Source organism: Micropterus dolomieu, linkage group LG08 (assembly GCF_021292245.1).
Source record: "Micropterus dolomieu isolate WLL.071019.BEF.003 ecotype Adirondacks linkage group LG08, ASM2129224v1, whole genome shotgun sequence".
In the NCBI taxonomy this organism is placed as follows: Eukaryota; Metazoa; Chordata; class Actinopteri; order Centrarchiformes; family Centrarchidae; genus Micropterus; species Micropterus dolomieu.
This window is the reverse complement of record NC_060157.1, coordinates 25,208,744-25,227,522: the sequence shown is the minus strand read 5'-3', so window position 1 is coordinate 25,227,522 and position 18,779 is coordinate 25,208,744. Positions and strand designations below refer to the sequence as shown.

Here is an 18,779-nt window from a genome sequence, read left to right as displayed (position 1 = left end):
CTTTCATCAGAGAACAGAACTTTGGACCACTCAGCAGCAGTCCAGTCCTTTTTGTCTTTAGCCCAGGCGAGACGCTTCTGACGCTGTGTCTTGTTCAAGAGTGGCTTGACACAAGGAATGCGACAGCTGAAACCCATGTCTTGCATACGTCTGTGCGTGGTGGTTCTTGAAGCACTGACTCCAGCTGCAGTCCACTCTTTGTGAATCTCCCCCACATTTTTGAATGGGTTTTGTTTCACAATCCTCTCCAGGGTGCGGTTATCCCTATTGCTTGTACACTTTTTTTCTACCACATCTTTTCCTTCCCTTTGCCTCTCTATTAATGTACTCGGACACAGAGCTCTGTGAACAGCCAGCCTCTTTAGCAATGACCTTTTGTGTCTTGCCCTCCTTGTGCAAGTTGTCAATGGTCGTCTTTTGGACAGCTGTCAAGTCAGCAGTCTTCCCCATGATTGTGTAGCCTACAAAACTAGACTGAGAGACCATTTAAAGGCCTTTGCAGGTGTTTTGAGTTAATTAGCTGATTAGAGTGTGGCACCAGGTGTCTTCAATATTGAACCTTTTCACAATATTCTAATTTTCTGAGATACTGATTTTGGGGTTTTCATTAGTTAATATAATCAAAAAGGAATGAACTGAAATATATCAGTCTGTGAATAATGAATGTATACATTATACACTTTTTGAATGGAATTACTGAAATAAATAAACTTTTTGATGATATTATAATTATATGACCAGCACCTGTACTGTTACAGATTTCTTCCATTCATAACTGGAAAATCCAGTTAAATGACTTGAGCATTGGTAATGCTCTGCATTTGTATGAATACAAAAAGCATACTAAGACCACTTTCCATATTTCTATAGGCAAGGAACAAAAAAAACAGAGGAACAATCTTATTTTGCTGAACAGCAGCTACTGTGGCCTCAAGAGACAAATGCAAGATAATGATTAAAGCCAAAATGTTGTGTAACAGGAGGTCACAAAAGAGTCATAAAGTCAACAAACTTGATCACCATTTTGAAGCAATGCTTCTATCATAATTTGATAATACTAGCTACTGTAACAGTAGATCATACCAGACCAAGTAAAACTGAAACAGCATAAATCCTGTGTATTGATTGGCCCTAGCATGTGTTTGTTTGCATATAAATTACATTTTTCATTTGTAAGAGGAAGAATGTGTTATTTCTCCTTTCAAAAGTTACAGTCTTGCTTTTTCCTAACTAATTTGTTCTAGGGTGTTAATCTGGTCATGCTATTAGTTTTCCTTCACTGAAATGTTGGGTAGATTAGTCACATTCATTATTTTCAACCAAATTATATTTTGAAAATACAAACACATTTGTGTGACTGATTTAGATGCCCTAAACTTGTAAATTATATAGTCTTCACTTTTGTTTTCAGAATTGTAGAATTAGTATATGATAAGCATAATACAGTAACTTGAAGAGAAAGCAGGAGCACTTAACTGTTCCATGCACTGAGATCAGAGAGTGCTTTAATTGTTCCTTATTTTTTGAGGCAACACAGAGAGCTAAATGCATTTCCTCAGGCTATCCACAGGGGAACAAGCATGGTCTACAGTAGTTCCAGTCTCTTGTAAATGTCCAGACCTTATTTGTATTTTGCTTCTCCTCCACTCCTCAAAAAAACTTTAGGCAAATTAGATGGACATGCCAGGAAACGTGGTTATAGTTTGGTGCAGCCCACTAGCTAGCCCACTTGCTTCTGATCGGCCTTCTTCTCCAAGCATGACAGAAGGGCGGGGCAAGTACTCACCTCTGGTCATAGTGACTTATACAAATCGATTCTCTTATGGAAATTAAACTTCCTGGAACTCTTGGCAGAGGATATCTGGTCAGACTAATAAAAAGTCCATATGAAAATTTGGAACATGGACACTATCCCTGTAATAAATTGTCAAACGTATTTTTCTCCTTTATGTTCTTTCTGTAAACTAGAAGTTGAATCTATAAGTCATCTTTTCTTTAATTGTACTTATTCTCAAGAATTCTGGACAGAAGTTGCTGTATGATTTTTCTGCGCCTTAACACTAGAAGACATTAGATTAGAAGACGTGGTCTTGTTTCTAAATTGTAAAACTGACTCACAACCCATTGATAAATCTGTAAAACTATTATGTCTTGGGTGGTGATGGTGATGGAACAGTGGATAAGATGCATGCCTTTGGTGTGAGAGACCTGGATTTAATCCCCCAGTGCGACCTCTGACATGTATAGCAAATCTAAGTCACTGTCTGTGGTTAATAAAGTGTCAAAAAAAGAGAGAGAGATAGATAGATAGATAGATCTCTCTATAGGGCTCTATAGGCGTCACTGATTGATGCACAAAAAACATAGACTGAATATAAAAATACAATTTTATAACTTTATTCTGTGGTTTTGGTGAAACTGGATCAGATTTGACTGAGAAAATATTGTTTGGTTTTCCCTCTGATGACTTCTGTCTGCCTCAACTTTTGGTTTACGGAGTTACCAGTTATTTGCTAACTACTGCTAACAGCAGCTGCTCTTAGCTATTCAGTTAGCAGTGCAGCTAGCTGTCCTATTGCCAGTGTTGGGCAAGTTATTCAGAAATTGTAATAAGTTACTTTTTACTTACTTCTCCTTAAAAAGTAATAAGATTAGGCCTACTTTACTTAATACTGGGTATTAAAAGTAACTAGATACGTTACTTGTTACGTTACTATATTACTTTCACAGTGTTTTTAGAAAACACAAAATGTTGCTTAACGTCACTCTCTCCCATCGAGTGCACGCATATCTGGCAGTGGCAGCCGGAGTTTCACATTGCTGAGCTACTACTGAAGCAGATGCTTCAATAGATTAGATTAGAATTGTTGTCAGTTGAAAGCTTTTTGCTACTCACACAAAGTTTACAACAGACAACAATGTTCTTTGCATCCTAGACTTTGACACAATAATGGCAGTTGCTGAAAGAACGACTATCTCTCTTGTTCTCCATTCTTTTTTTAGCTTTTAGACAGCCAACTTGAACAACATCTGCATCACGTCTAGCACTTGTTGGCTGGTTGGTTTGTTGTTTTTTACGGGGTCTTTTGCATGTGCAAAGTTTACATATGAAGGAGCAAACTGAAATGAGGCTTACTTTATTTAGTTCTGTGTACGGAACTCTTTTTATTTTACTATGCCAAGGTAAATACAGTTTTCCATTCTACGGCAACTTTATGCAAAACTCTGATTACTATTTCCTCTGGTTATTAAAAATGTGTTTTATCATGTCAAAAACAATATTCATGGGTGTTAGAATCAGACCATTGTAATTATATAAGTAGCCTAAAAAAACAAATGCAAGTGACAGAAAAAATAACTTTTAATTGTCCTATAAGTTACATGTTGTTGATTTGACATTTCTTACTCTGAATAAACAATTTGATATTATTTTCGAGTGCGTGCCCCAGCCAGTGTACGCTACGCAAAGGTTTATTTATAAAAAATACTGGACACATTTTAAAAGTGCTCATATGGTAGGCTATAATATACGGAATAAATCTCTTACCTGGGATGTCACAGGTTTTGACAGTTGCATTCCCTCTAAAATATGATTTCATGATTTATGATAAAACATCCAAAAATACTATTATATATATTATATCAAACAAATTTAATGTTTAAAAATATTGAAAAGCTTATTGTTTTTAATCGACTAATGGTCCATAATGGCTAACAGACCCCACCCTGCAGCCTCAGCCCATAAACTCTCCAGATCAAATGTCAGAGTCATCTCTCAGAATTAAGCTCCATATAATGGTGGACAGCCTCTGCATGCCTGAGAGCACCACAGACTGGATTTCTTTCAAAAAACAGCCTGTGTTATGATCTCAAACATCTCCACCCTTATCCCTTCACACGGCCGCTCTATGCTCATTAATCTGCTTTAACGTTTTTTAAAAACAAGTGTTTGATTTCCTTTTGAGATGATAAAACAATTTTAATTGCATTTTAATTAAATATAAATTAAATGTAGCCTAAAACTTTTAACATTAGTTGCTGATGTAAGTAACCGGAGCAATTTGTTTCATCATCTATTCTATTCATGAGAAGCATTGTATATGTCCTGAAGCTAATCATTTTACTCAAGATCTTTGAGTAGAGATGGTTTGAGTCTTTGCTCACACCTTTGATCATTTTGATTGCTGCATTCAGCTCAAAGGTCATACCATCCTGTAACAGTAACTTCCTTGTCCATGTGAAAACAGAATGTGCTTTTGAATGTAGATCTTGTTAAATAATAAGGCGTGAACAAAACAGGTTTTATGAGTTCACTGAATGGCTTTCTTTATATGATGTGTGGATGTTATGTATGTGTGTGTGTTGCCTCCTGTTAGACTGGGTCTAACCTGCTTGCCAACATCCTGCAGCATATCTGTGTTTTTGCTGCCTCTGTGTGGCTGAGACTTGCCAGTGTGATGTGGGTCGAAGCCCCAGGACTTCAGCCTGTTGAGACCCTCCACAGAACGGCCTGTAGGATTGATGCGATGGGCTGGGATACGAGCAGGTAGATCCCAGGTCCCCTTAAAGTTGGGCCATGCACTGCCTCTCTGTATCACACAGGCACACACAAGGGAGGTGAGTCATACATAGATTCACAGAAAGGCAATTTTTAATGAAGAGAGAAGAAGAGGTTTGATGTGCTCTCACCTTTACCACTCCTGGGAACAAATGTCCTCTATCATTGGCAATGAATTTGGTGTGGCCCTTATGTGCAGTGGGTCTCTAGACGCACGCGCGCACACACACACACACAGAGTGAGTTGAAGTCATTCATCAAAAATTTAAGATGCCATGCTACTCTTGAAACTACCAGGCAATGTTACAATGTTAAATACATCTAGTATAACACAACAAGACAGGACTGCTGATATAACTACCTCATTGAAATGCTTAGTCTCACACCAGTTCTGCAGTCTCTGCGACTTGAAGGCACTCTCATACTGAGGATGGAAAGTGTGCATGAGCAAAACAGAGCAGCAAAATGTCTAATATTCCCATATTTTTTTTAAAAATAATTTGGTTACCTGGTTTGCGGAGTAACTGGACGACATTCCCGCAACTGTCTGCAGCCTGCGCGTTTGTTTTTGTTGATCCGTTGCCTAGCAACATAATCAAACTAACTTTTCCTTTCCAGACATTTCCTAAGCGGAAATTGCAGCTCTAAGCCTACAGACAATTATATTAGCTGTAAGCCCTGTTCCTGGTTTATGAGAAATAAACACACAGGACACATAAACACAAAAAATAATAGACCCAATAATAATATTAATAATAATAATAATAATAAACTGTATAAAAATTTTAAATTAAAAAACATTTTTCTTACACTTCAGCGTCCATTAGAATGAGTTTAGCGCAATAATTTAGAAAAAGTATCCTCTCAAACATCTTCGACAGAAAATATTCGCACGCGACATTTATTTTGGAACTCTTGGCCGGAAGTTGGGCTGTTTGTCTTCCGGCAACTAACGTAACTAGCATGTTTTGCTAGCAACAAATCAGGCTCATCCAGATAACTTTAGCACTTTTGAAGTTTTTGAGCGTTTTCTAAATTTGATACACACACCAACCCTGCTGCAGCCCCGGGTGAAGCAGCAGTAACTAGTTGCCTTCTTGTTAGCCCTCTAAGAGTCGTTTTTGAAACGTTAACAGAAAACGTGATATTCCTGTTGATGGTCCGTGCGCCATGGAGGGTCCGTCCTCTCGTTTACCTGCCGCCAGAGACAGACCGCAGTGTCTGGCGGGCAGGAGAGACTCCGGCGGGGATGCAGAGTCTGACCCTGCACGGGACATCAAAACACACTTTCGCGTCTGTAGCTTCATTATGGAGACAGGTAGGCAGACAACGGTGTGTTTGTGTCAGTAATTCACCTGCTTTGTGGGATAAATGGTAAACTGTGGAAGCCAGGAAAAGAAAAAACGAAGAAAAGTTATGCATGATAAAAGTTTAAATGATCATTGTAAAAATGCAGATTTACTACGTCAAAATTATGGAGGACATCCAATTATTGCACTTTTGACTAACTTAACAACGACTTACCATCTCGTTCCATTTTGACTTAAGCAACGTTATACTTTTATTTGGATCCTGTCTAATTGTTTGAGAACAGGCTTCAGATGCTGCTAGCATTTAAGAAATACTAATCAGCCATTGCCCTGAAATGGTCACCTCTCTCTTATTTAGAGAGAATACAGAATTTGTCAATTTAATGTATGATGGTTTTTCTTCATCACTTCGGTCTGTTGTTAAATTCACCACACCCCCTGAACCACCAAACAGCACTTACTCAGCTTTTAGCTTTGCATCTACACTGTTGATTGTTTACTAAGTGTGTGTTTTGGTGGAAGAAGATAATGATAATGTGAAGCAAAGTAGAAATGGACATTTTGAGTTATTGTCATACTAGCCCGAGTCCAAAACTCTGAATTACTGCACAGATTTCTTTTAATGATTTAAATTAATAATAAAGTTTAATGAAAGTGCAGTTCAGTTTCATTATCAGTTCATATTCAAACTTACTAAATACATGTATAGATCCGCAATAGATAGCAATACATGCATGTGTGTGAATGAGTTTGTCAAAGATGATGAAACACCAAATCAGATTTGGAAATGAGTCGGCTACTGCTTCTTTCTTCCTTTGCTCAGGAGTGAAGCTGGGCATGCGCTCGGTGCCCGTGACCACAGCATGTGTGTTGTACCACCGTTTCTTTGAGCGTGTCAGCTTGCGTGCGTATGAACCCTACTTGGTGGCCATGAGCTGTGTGTATCTGGCTGGCAAAGTGGAGGAGCAGCACATTAGGACCCGTGACATCCTCAACGTGAGCCACAGGTAATGTGCTTGGTCTGTTTAAAACTGTTTAACTAAGTTGTATGAGAAAGATTGCAGATAAAAGCCTCTCATGGAAGCAATTAGTTTTAAGTTCCTTTTAGATGTTGACTGTTACCTGAGGTTTTTTTTTTGTCTTGACTTTGATGTCAATGGGAAGGACTTTTCATTAAAATCCCATAGACATAAGTACTTTAATCCTTGATATATTCTTCAGATGATGATAGTAGGCTGACTTTGTGTCTTTATGTGGCTGCTTAAATTCAGCTCTGAGTCCATGACCACACCAAGATTTTTTTGCATAATTATGGTAACATATTTTGTTGTTTTTCATAATCTGAGCCAGTGGAAGCATGTAGATATTAAACAGAAGAGGCCCCAGAATGGAGCCTTGGGGGACTCCACAGGTCATTGTCAGCTCAGATGTGTGATTACCTATAGACACAGACTAGTCCCAGTCCTTGTGATTAATTGATTCAATAATAAAATAATTGGTTAAATAACCAGTAAGGAAAATAATCTGAAATTGCAGCCCTACTTTATACCTCTTTGTAAAACTAGACATTTTTTATATGTATTTTATATGTACTACAAAACAGATGATGAGTAACAGAACTCATCAGCGTGTGCAGTTCACTTCAACTGAAGTGGCACAGAATACTCAGAATTGAGTGTTTAACAGCAGAACGTTTGTTTTTCTCATCACTGTTCGAAGTGGTCACCTTGAATGCTCTTTGCCTCCACCTCCCTCCCACCTCCCTTCTGTCCTTCCGTTCCTCCCTCACAGGTATCTCAACAGTGGCAGCGCTCCTCTAGAATGTGACAAGGAGTTCTGGGACCTGAGGGACAGCGTGGTGCAGTGTGAGCTCCTCATCCTTCGACAGCTCAACTTCCAAGTCTCCTTTGAACACCCTCACAAGGTAGGTGTGTGTGCACACTCATGTTGGTGCACGTGAGCGTATTCCTGTCCCCCCTATTTAGTGTTCAGCCTCCTTGTCTGTCGCTGTTACTGTCTGATGTTGTCATGGTTGTCTAAATGTGTTTGTGTGTACAGTTGCTGTACGAAGAAGTGTTTTCAAATAGTAGTTAAACAACAACACTTTCCTGATGTCATGTAGCTTTTCTATTTTCTTTATTTAATCACCTGACCCTTCCATTCAGTGATCCATCAAAGAGTCAAGAACAAGTAACAGAAAAGTCAATTAGAATGACTTTGCTTACTTGTGATTGGCTGATCACCATTGCACACTTTATTAATTAGTTTTCTAAACTAAAACTAAAACTTTTTTGCCTCAAACATAGATTAATTGTATTTTTTCTCTCCAGTATTTACTCCACTACCTGCTGTCTGTGAAGTCGCTCGTGAACCGCCACGCTTGGGCTCGGACCCCCATTGCTGAGACTTCCTGGGCATTGCTTAGAGACTGTTACCACGGAGCCATGTGCATCCACCACACACCTCAACACATCGCCATAGCAACGCTGTACCTGGCTCTGAACAGCTACGGCGTGGAAGTGCCCGTCGGGGAGAAAGAGTGGTGGCAGGTGTGTGTGCCTCCATAATTACAGAGTGAAGAGTGAGGACTGATCAAGAAAAACGTGTGCGTGCATGAGAGCGAGCGAGAGAAAGGGGGCTGTGTATGAATGTGTGTTTATTAAGTCGAGTATGAAACGTGACATATGGCCAAAACAGTTATCACGATAACAAAAATGACACAATCATTTGGTATGGATAATTATCAGGATAAATATCAAATTTTTCATTTATTTCTTTTATGTTTAAAGGCAGATTTTTGCTCCAGAGTGAAAGTTGAAGAGACCAGATGGTTGATTGTGGTTTTAAACTTTTCTTTATGATCAGAACAAACACTTGATGCCAAACACACTGAGACAGAACATTCAAAACAAATCTTTTTTCAACAAATACCCATGAGTGAAATTAAGTCTTTTGTCAGTCCCTTTTCCTCAACAAAAATAAATATCTTAATCAAACATTTATTGAACATTTGTTATATTAGTATTGAGGAAAATTATATTGCGATAAAGTTATTGTTTATTGCCCAGCCCTATTACCACCGACAAGTTAGGGCAAACGTGTTCGCAAACAGTTATGGAGCAACATTACAATTCATAACAAGTCAGGTCTCTGGATTAATGTAATTCTAACACACAAGAACATACAAGAATGTATTTTGTTGAACTGTCAGTAATTTGATAAGTAAGAAGTGAAATCAGTTGAACTGTTAGTTGAAGAGTAAACAACGCCATCACGACGGCTCCCAGCTGCCATCCTCTCAGCCTGTACACCACAGGCTGCTGTACCTGATGTGAACTCATTGCGCAACTAAAAACAGCAGGTTGTCGCTTAAGATAGAGGCAAGGGTTAACCACATGACGCGCTTAATATAGCAGGATTTGCTAACTACTATCATAAACCTGATGAGCAGATAATCATACTTTGAAGCTGGTGAAGAGGGGAAACTTTCATGAAACTCAGATTCTGTAAAATCAGATTCTGTGTGGTTTCCATGGTCACACAGCGAGTTGAAAAAGTTAAACTATCATAAACTCCAGCTGCAGCGGCCAACAGCTGTGCCTTCTCTAGAGTGGTGTCTGCTCACTGTCTGAAAGCACATTTATGAACGAGGTACTTCACATTTATACCACAAAAAACGTTTTTAATAGTTACAAGAGAAAAAAAAAAGTTAGTTTTCAATCAGTCTGCTACTCTGGATAATCACCAGACCTCGCTGCACTTTTCACTGGAGCTACTTGGTACTAGGCTTGGGCGGCATCTGTTTTGTCATACCTTCCTGACATTTCACTTTCATTATTTAAAAAAAAAAAAAACAAACCAAAAGAAAAACACAAAAGCTGAGCTGCTGGTGATAGAACTAATCGTAGCATCTATACCATTGCCACACAGTGCTGTGTGTGGAATAGGTAGTTAGTCTACTTAGACAAGTCTCGCTGGGTTTTAATATTGATAGCCTGTAGATTAATGAATAGATGAGAAATAAGCACCTTCTTCCATAGATTCTTGCTGGCGGACCCCATGACACTTGGATACAACACATCAGTGGGCTGAATAGAGATGATGTGCACAATTTGTCCCTGTTAGCTGGCTCATCTTCATTATCTGCTAAACTGAACTGAACCCAAAATACTCTCAAACAGGGGCAGAGCCATTTTTCTTGGTTACTTGACATGTAACGTTATCCCACCGCTGGCAGTTGCAGTTTATTGCCTCCTATGTTTAGTGCCTACACTACAATACATCAGCTCAATGCAGCATCTCCATATCAGTTTAATAGAAAGAGGAGCGTCTGTATTTGTGACTGTATTGAAAGACATGCTGTCTGGATTTCTAAATACCCTGGTATACCAAAATACCGCGAAACCGCCTACGCTTATTTGGTACCAAAGAAATGGTCTCTATGAAAACTCGTCGCTGTGACATTGTAAAGAAACCTCTGGGATGCAGAATGTGTCCGACTCACATTTAGTTGAATTTAAAGCATGTGCAATGTTCAAATTGGTCCATAAAGGTACTTTCACGGTGTGACGGACACATACAGCCTAGCCTTACACAGGTGCGCCCTGTTTTTTAGGGTCATGCCAACAGCAACCATACAGCCTTGCAGTATTGTGCACCATCCAGCCCCAACCAGTCATCTAAGCAGAAGTGCCTTCTGTATGTGTTAAGTACTCATTGGAGGGTGGTGGCAATTATAGTTTCCCATTGTCAAACAATTTTACAAATTAGGTCTCTTTTGTTAGAGCTTAGATTTTATAAGTATCTATATGCAAAAGGAAAAAGTCAGGATGGGTTATGGTTTTCCACTTCAGTCCTCAAGGCAACGAAATCTAGGTCATTTGAAATGGTGTGTGGACCTTTGATGTCTACTGTTTATTCAGGCCAGGTGTGGAGCTGAAATCTGTGTTGTGCGTGTGTTTGTGTATGTAGGTGCTGTGTGAGGACGTAACCAAAGCAGACATCGATGCTGTGATCTCGGACCTTCTTCTACTCTACGACTTGGAGGCCAAGTGTATCTGAAGGACACACCGCACATGGGAGACACATGAGAGTTGTTTGTGTATATGTGAGTGTGTTTACTCGTGTGTGTGTGTGTGTGTGCGCGTGTGCGTGTGTTATTCTCAGCATGCAAGTGTTAGGGTTCAGGTGCGTTTGTGTACATGTGTCTGTGTCTGTATTGGTGTGAAAGAGAGGAACACTTTGTATTGCCCCAGTTAATCTACGAGCTGTGACAAAAACACACCTGCACTACTGATTCCTGCCACCCTGGGGAGACATTTCTTGCTTTCTGGTCTCAGCTCTCTCGGCCCTGCAGAATACTGATGTGCTCTGTAAGATATCATCAGCACCAGGTTTCTCAAAAACATCCCAGCCCTCAGCACCACAAATCTCTTCACACTCCACACATAACATGTTTTAACTACAAGTACCACGGCATAGATTTGATGGGAAAATCGAAAGTTCATCTGGCAGTTGTTATAAACTCTGCGTTCATTGATAAATAAATCTGTTAAATTGCATGGGAATAGTGACCTTAAGTGGGTCATTATTAGTAAAAGGCAGTATCCCAACACATTTCTGCATTAGGATAATAACTTGACAATAACATAATTGCGGTCAAGTCTTGATTGTCTGATTAGAATCCACCTTGCTGCATAAATCTGCATATTAACAAGGAAAACTGGATTTCTGTATGTCCTTATGTAGAACTCATCTTGATATTGCATATATTGTATAAAAAGTATATTCACATTATACAGAATGCAGTAAGTGTTAATATATCATGGTGATTATAGTGAGGGTATTTGATACCTCAAGTGCCTCTTGGTTTATTAAGTCTTGTGGTGTTTTTGCAGTGCTGCCATTCCCAGAGATCTTTTCATGGATTAGTTAAAAGACAGTTTGCAGATGTGAAAAAACATATGAGGATATGATCTGGTGTATGTTTTAGACTGATGTTTCTGCTGTTAAAATGACATTGTTTTAATTTGGACTGTGTATTGTTTGAAATGAAGTCTGCTCTATCCTGTTTCAGGGATATGTCTGGTGACATTCTGTATTTTCTTCTTCTCAATAAATCCCATGAAAAGACCAAAACCAACAATGAATGGACAATAGTTACAAGTGTAATCTGTTTTTCAAAGCTAGATATGTGTTTCTCAGAGCTCCATTAACAAAACGATTACATCGATGAGCAATACTGTTGGGCGACATGTTCCTTAATCACTATGAACACACACTGTAGTTTATTTTAACTCCATCCCACATACACTGTCCTGCTGCCCCAAATACTCACTAGATTCATCCGCCGCTGAAAATAGTCCCCAGTAATGCATTAAGAATGGGCTTGCCTGAGAGTCAGAGAGGCTGGGACAATCTGAAAGTGTTGAAAGATAGACTAACGCATTGTTGGTGGAAAAAATCATAAATAAGAAATGATATAGCTAAAAAAAAACTAGTTAAACCATCTCTCTAATTTGGGAAAAAAATGAAAGACCTTCTTTATGGTAGTCACCAAATATCCATCATAGTAATGATAAATAATACATAATAAAGACAGAGTGAGAAGGTACTTTTAAAACGTAGATTTTTACAATATAATGAATCTACATTACTCTGTGAAAGTTACATAAATTCAGGCAAAACATTCCAGAGCAGCGCATCAACTGTGAGGGGGATCGAGAGACACTACAAGTGTTTATCGTAATATCCTTGTTATCAATTAATTATTTTATGCATCTTAAGGACTAAGATGAAGAGGATGGTTTATTTGTGTTATCTGTCCAGCAAATATACAGTACAGCTCTTCTAAAACCATTAGCCACTGGTTGAAAGTTCGCTATGTAGAAAATGAACATTCACAGTAAAGGGGAAGTCTAGGGACTGAAAAGACCTGGGGCTTTTCCACGTATACAAGGAAGGTTGGGGTCAAGGGCAACTGGAGTTGGTTGAAGATACTAGAAGACGTTTCGTCCCTCATCCAGTAGACTTCTTGTCTTCTTGTATCTTCAACCAAGTCCAGTTGCTCTTGACCTCAACCTTTGCTGGATAACTATGACCTGGATGACTGAGAACCTTCACAGACATCGGCTTTTCCATGGACTTGGAACTGTATACCATTATTAGATCTCTTTAATTCATTTATATTTATAGTATAGTTTGTTGCCTGTGTTTTTTTTGTAATTTTGCCTATGTATGCATATGTATGTACATACAGGACGTACAATATCTCACAAAAGTGAGTACACCCCTCACATTTCTGTACGTATTTGATTATATCAAATATAATTCTTCTGAGACAACAGCCATGCCGACCAATTTGATGCAGTGTGCGGCGTATGGTCTGAGCAGTGACAGGCTGACCCCCACCCCTTCAACCTCTGCAGCAATGCTTTCCCAAAGACATCCTCTGGATATGACGCTGAGCATGTGCACTCAACTTCTTTGGTCAACCATGGCGAGGCTTTTTCTGAGTGGAACCGGTCCTGTTGAACCGCTGTATGGTTATGGCCACCGTGCTGCAGCTCAGTTTCAGGCTTCTTAAGCCTCGGCCATCTTCATGTAGAGCAACAATTCTTTTTTTTTCAGATCCTCAGAGAGTCCTTTGCCATGAGGGGCCACGTTGAACTTCCAGTGACCAGTGTGAGGGAGTGTGAGAGCGATAACACTAAATTTAACACACCTGAGACCTTGTAACATTAACGAGTCACATGACACCGGAGGGAGAATGGCTAATTGGGCCCAATTTGGACATTTTCACTTAGGGGTGTACTCACATTTGTTGCCAGCAGTTTAGACATTAATGGCTGTGCGATGTGTTATTTTGAGGGGGCAGCAAATTTACACTATTATACAAACTGTACACTCACTGCTTTACATTGTAGCAAAGTGTCATTTCTTCAGTGTTGTCACATGAAAAGATATTTATATAGAGATATTTACAAAAATTTGAAGGGTGTTCTCACTTTTGAGAGAGACTGTATGTATATGTACATGTTTTGTTTATGCCTCCACTCTGGTGAAAGCTGTGGAATCATGTTTTTGTGTTGCCCATCCACCCATCCCATTCTCCCAATATCTCAGGAACGACAGGAAGAACAGGAAGAACTGATAAGACTTTGGTGGTCAAAGGTCACTGTGATCTCACCAAACACATTTTTGGCCATAACTGATGTGGTAATTATGGGATACAACGATGAAGTGATGACATGTTTTGCCCAAAAGGTCAACTTCACTGTGACATCATAATGTCCCTTTTAACTCAGGAACAAAACAGGACATTGTGACCACATTTCACAGTTGGTCGGACACTGAATAGGTGACACTTCTAACTCAAAGGTCATTGTAACCTCAAAATAGTTTTTTAGCCATAATTGAATTTCACACATGTTCCCTGGGACTGAGTAAACAATAACTAACACACTAAGGGCTTTCCCCTAGCTCGTCCTTTCTGCATTTCATGTCCTGCCTCATTGTGAATCATGTGACTGCCAACAGCATATTGGAGCCAGTGTTGACCCTGTAAGTTTCACCTACAGCTCATAAGGAGGCTTTGCACATAAAAATGCCAGGAGAAAAACAAGCACATGATGTGTAGCTATTAGAATCCATCTTTACATAGCTACATGTTTAGCCAATACATCAATGATAATCCTTCATCTTCATCAGTTCAACAATGTATAGTCACTGAAATCATACATATGCCTCATCAATATGGTGATAACTATATAACATTTACATTTATTCATTTCTGATGCTTTTTATCCAAAGCGACTTACAATTGCTATACATGTCAGAGGTCGCACGCCTCTGGAGCAACTACGGGTTAAGTGTCTTGCTCAGGGACACAACGGTGGATGTGTCACAGTGGGGAATTGAAAACGGGTCTCTCACGCCAAAGGCATGCGCCTTATGGCGCTATCACCATCCCCACCATAAAACACACTTTATATCTTCCAAGTATTCACTATACATATATTATGAGTGTGTGGACAGACATGGATGTAAACTGCTCCTTGACTGGTTGGCGGAGGCACACAACCGCAGGCCAGGAATTGTAGTTTCTTCTCTTTTGACCACGTCTTTTTATATCCGACATACAAAACAGAATAAATACAATGGTTATAAAAAAATCACGTTGTTGTTTGTGGTCATTTCATGGGATTTATTGTAGAATCTGTCTGAGGTTCACTTTTAGACAAATTTATCAGTGAACCCACCAGGGTGAAACAGTGTGACAGCTCAGGGCTAAAAGGCCAGATAGCGGAGAGATAGCCCCGACTCTGTAATGTGATTGGTCTGAGTGGAGTGGGAAAACAAAGTGAGCGTTGAGGTGACATGAGGACACCATGCCCTGAATTTTTAATTGTGAGAATGTTTTGGGGGAATGTAAAGAAACAAAGATATATAACACTGCCAGCTGTGTGAGAGGTGAAAACTCATCCATCACTGCCGGTTATCATCAACAATATGTTTGACTTTGTAAAGTCTGTCTGCTGAGATACTGTGAATACTGTTAAAGGTTCCTTCTCTTTACGGTACAAAGCGTCTCAGACATGATATTTTTAGGAGAGCGAGTGTGTTGGCTTACTTTTTGTATTTATCTTGTAAAATCAGGGCTGCCTGTCTCGCGTGTGTGAGTCCAGGATAAAGGAGTCATGGTCACGTGATCAACACTGACACATCTGAGAGTCTCTTTCTGTCTTTTCCTCCCTCCCTTTCTTGCTCTCCTTCTCACGCATTCAGCCTCTCTTCACGGGACAAGAGACATTGCGTGCATCCCAATAACATCACGTGTCATACAATATTCCTCTTCCTGACACATTCGCTCCCTTCTCATCTGTCACTCTCCTCTAACTCCTGTTTTTTTTTTTACCCTCCCTCATGTAGCTGCTGGGAAAAAATCTGGCTGTCTTTCTCTTGGCTGCTCTTCATTTGCTCCCCCCTGTCGCCTTCTCTCCACCTCTCGTGCCCTCCATTTACCTAGCTCCCTTTCTCACCCTATCCCTAATAACTTTCTCCCCTACTGTGTCTTCTCCCGGTCCCTTCTCCTCTCCTTTCTCCCTTTCTCTCCTCCTCCTGTCTCCCTAATGTTATATTAATAATAGAAAGGGTGCATGTTCAGTCAGACTTCATGAATTAACCATCAGATGGGAAGGAGTAGTGAGGGAAGAAGAGCAGTAGGGAAAAATAGAGTGACATGGATGGATGAGAGGTGGAGGGGGTAAGGACAGGGGAATGTAGGGGATGGAAGGTGGGGCGATGAGAAAAAGGAGGTGAAGAGGTAAAATGGCAAGTGAAGGAGGGCAGCTTTGTATCATACTTCAGCACTCTCCAGCCTGCTCTGATTGCCTCTTCTCTCCGCTCCATGATTCTGATCTGCTTACACATCACTTCAGCCTTTGCTCTGGGCTCGAGGGGAAGTCAGAGGGTCACACACACGACCAGCTGTGAGTGTGTGCGTCTCCGTGTGCATGTGTGTTTATATCGAAATGACAGTTTGGGATGTTACTGCTACATCAAGCCTGCAGTCTACGAGCTGAGTGCCCTTGAACTGATAAAAGCTCTGCAGCCTTCAGCCTCAGACCATTAGACATCAACCAAGCGCTCCTAAACACTTTAAATGTCTAATGCATAGACAATAGATTTAACAGAGCAAGTTTGTGTGTGTGTGTGTGTGTGTGTGTGTGTGTGTGTGTGTGTGTGTGTGCACGCTCTTAGTATCAAGGGGTGGAGCAAAAACAGCTGTCTATATGATTCATCATTAATGTAAACTGTGAGATGAAAAGATGGGTGTGCCAGCAGACAGACAAAGCATCAAACCATCAGTCAATAGTCTAGAAAAAACATCTTTAGTTAGTATATATTAAGAGTTTACGACTCAAGAGTCTATAGCTATGCAAGCAGCTGTATATAGGACAGCAATCCTCTACCATGTTCACCATCTTAGTTTAGAGTGTTAGCAGTAAACAAAAAGTAGAACTGAGGCTGATGGGAATATCATCGGTTTTGCAGGTATTTGGTCATAAACCAAAGTATTGAACTCATTAATATGTAATGATGGTTCTCGACTAAAAGTTAAGGGATCACCAAAGTGATTTCAATTCATCCTGAGGAATATGTCTGTATCACACTTGATGACAATAGTTGTTGAGATGTTTCAGTCTGGACCAAAGCAGTGCACTGACATTGCCATCCCCGGAGCGAGGCAACTAGCACTCTGTAAAAACTCTGTTAATCTGCTTCATCATGACTGTGTGGGTGTGGTTTAATCAGATTTGATTGACACTGGCCTGGCAACATGAACAAACATCCGCACAACTGTCACCATATTTCAATTCAAATGTTGCTAACGGACATATGACATATGAGACATGGCTTTAAACCAACTGAGCCCAAATACAAAAGACGAAAACACAAATACAGAAAAGATTATGGAACCCATAAAACAAAGGAAGAAGTGATAGCAAAAATATGTTTTAGGGTCTTTTTTATGTCCTCAGGAAATGCAGATTGTTACTGAATTTAAGGACATTTGAAGGAAAAGTCCTAGGTTTGCTAATTTAGAACTAACTAGATGGTCAGTTTTCTCGGAAACAAACTTGTTGGCTAACTCAAACCAGCTGGAAGTCTGCACATGTAAGCAGGTTAAAAAGTACGAGTCTTAATGTTTATTATCATGCGGTCTTAAATCATGGAATAGTGTTTTTAGAGTGTAAAAGCTGTTAAATCCAAACATCTTCTAAAGCACTTGATCAAATTTAAAGAGTGACTCTTGGGTGTGCTCAGAATCAACCGTTGTCATCTTTACATCACCAGCACTGAGCTCTACACCCTGAACACTGCGATGGCTGCCTGAGTGAGTTCAATAGTGATGTAATTTAGGTTGTTGTTAGTAGGACTGGCACCATGAAAAAATTTTCACTCTGGTAGGCTTCTTTAAAGGGAGGTCCACCTCCTGTTCCAGGTATTTTAAATTGTTGTTGTGTGAATGTATCATGGCTGAGATTAAAGTAAAGCAGCGGTTGTGCGGAGGTCTATGTGAAGTTTGTAGTTTATCTTCATTGAGTAGTTGTGATTATGTATTTAATTACACAGGAAGGATGGCATATCAAATAAGGTCAAGTCATGTATTACTGTGTAAGGCCTCGATGACGTATGATTTAAGAAATTGCTAATAGGTGGGACAACTTTTTTTTAGGAGAGTTGGGTCTCCTGCACTGTAAACCCAAATAAGTTCAGAATACTCAAAATATTTGTGGAAACTGATTACCTCAAACTTTGTGGGTAGTGGTAATAATATTTTTGAGTAAACCTTAACTTAAATATAATACATTAAAAAAACTTTAATTTCCGCATATTAAATTAAATTGATTCACTGATGCTTATTACAATTAAATTCCACTAATTCTTTACTCAAGAAATGTAATTGTGCACAACTTGAGGGAAATCTACTCAAAAAACGGATTGTGCTAGACTCAAATACTAATGGAAACTCACTCAACAAAATTACTACTAGTCAACTTAAAATTTACAAAATGCCCATTTTCAGATAGTAATCCTGATAAAGACAAATACAACTCCATTATTTCAATTCAAGTTATCTTTATTAGTATCAAAACCTTAAACATCTTCTGTCATTTCTACATTTAACAGATACAAAATAAGGTACAGTAAGTAACTGACTCCTTGATCAGATAATCAGCAACAATTTTAATAATCAATTTGTTTTCATTCTCTTTTGCAATAATGTTGAACATTCTCTATTTCCAGATTCTTGTTGAGATTTTTTGGTGTTAAATGATAATAACTTAAATCTTGAGCTAAATAAAATTTCCTTTTACTACTTTACTGTGTTTTGTGGAAAAAGC

General features: G+C 39.4%; 2 protein-coding genes across 2 annotated transcripts in view; one reads left to right on the top strand and one right to left on the bottom strand.

The window, feature by feature from the left end:
* cfap126 (cilia and flagella associated protein 126) overlaps window positions 1-5,466 on the bottom strand; it is an 8,000-nt gene extending 2,534 nt beyond the window's left edge. Inside the window, exons 1-5 of the mRNA XM_046057234.1 lie at window positions 5,369-5,466; window positions 5,067-5,242; window positions 4,920-4,982; window positions 4,690-4,764; window positions 4,389-4,589 (exon numbers count right to left, since the gene is read on the bottom strand). Coding sequence (XP_045913190.1) covers window positions 4,389-4,589; window positions 4,690-4,764; window positions 4,920-4,982; window positions 5,067-5,093 — 366 coding nt within the window. The 5' untranslated portion in view covers window positions 5,094-5,242; window positions 5,369-5,466. The remainder of the gene's footprint in view (window positions 1-4,388; window positions 4,590-4,689; window positions 4,765-4,919; window positions 4,983-5,066; window positions 5,243-5,368) is intronic.
* A 28-nt stretch (window positions 5,467-5,494) lies between these two features.
* Window positions 5,495-12,017, top strand: ccnq (cyclin Q). The gene is made up of 5 exons (XM_046057233.1): window positions 5,495-5,876; window positions 6,692-6,875; window positions 7,660-7,792; window positions 8,199-8,417; window positions 10,840-12,017. Exons 1-5 carry the CDS (start codon window positions 5,729-5,731, stop codon window positions 10,927-10,929), a joined length of 774 nt encoding a protein of 257 aa, XP_045913189.1. The 5' UTR covers window positions 5,495-5,728; the 3' UTR covers window positions 10,930-12,017.
* Window positions 12,018-18,779: the final 6,762 nt, after the last annotated feature.

What these genes read in the sequence shown, in the direction of transcription:
- ccnq (XM_046057233.1), top strand. Translation starts at nt 5,729, where the DNA reads ATGGAGGGTCCGTCCTCTCGTTTACCTGCCGCCAGAGACAGACCGCAG. An exon ending in TAGCTTCATTATGGAGACAG is followed by an intron (nt 5,877 to 6,691) that starts GTAGGCAGACAA and finishes TCCTTTGCTCAG; the next exon opens with GAGTGAAGCTGGGCATGCGC. An exon ending in GGGAGAAAGAGTGGTGGCAG is followed by an intron (nt 8,418 to 10,839) that starts GTGTGTGTGCCT and finishes TTGTGTATGTAG; the next exon opens with GTGCTGTGTGAGGACGTAAC.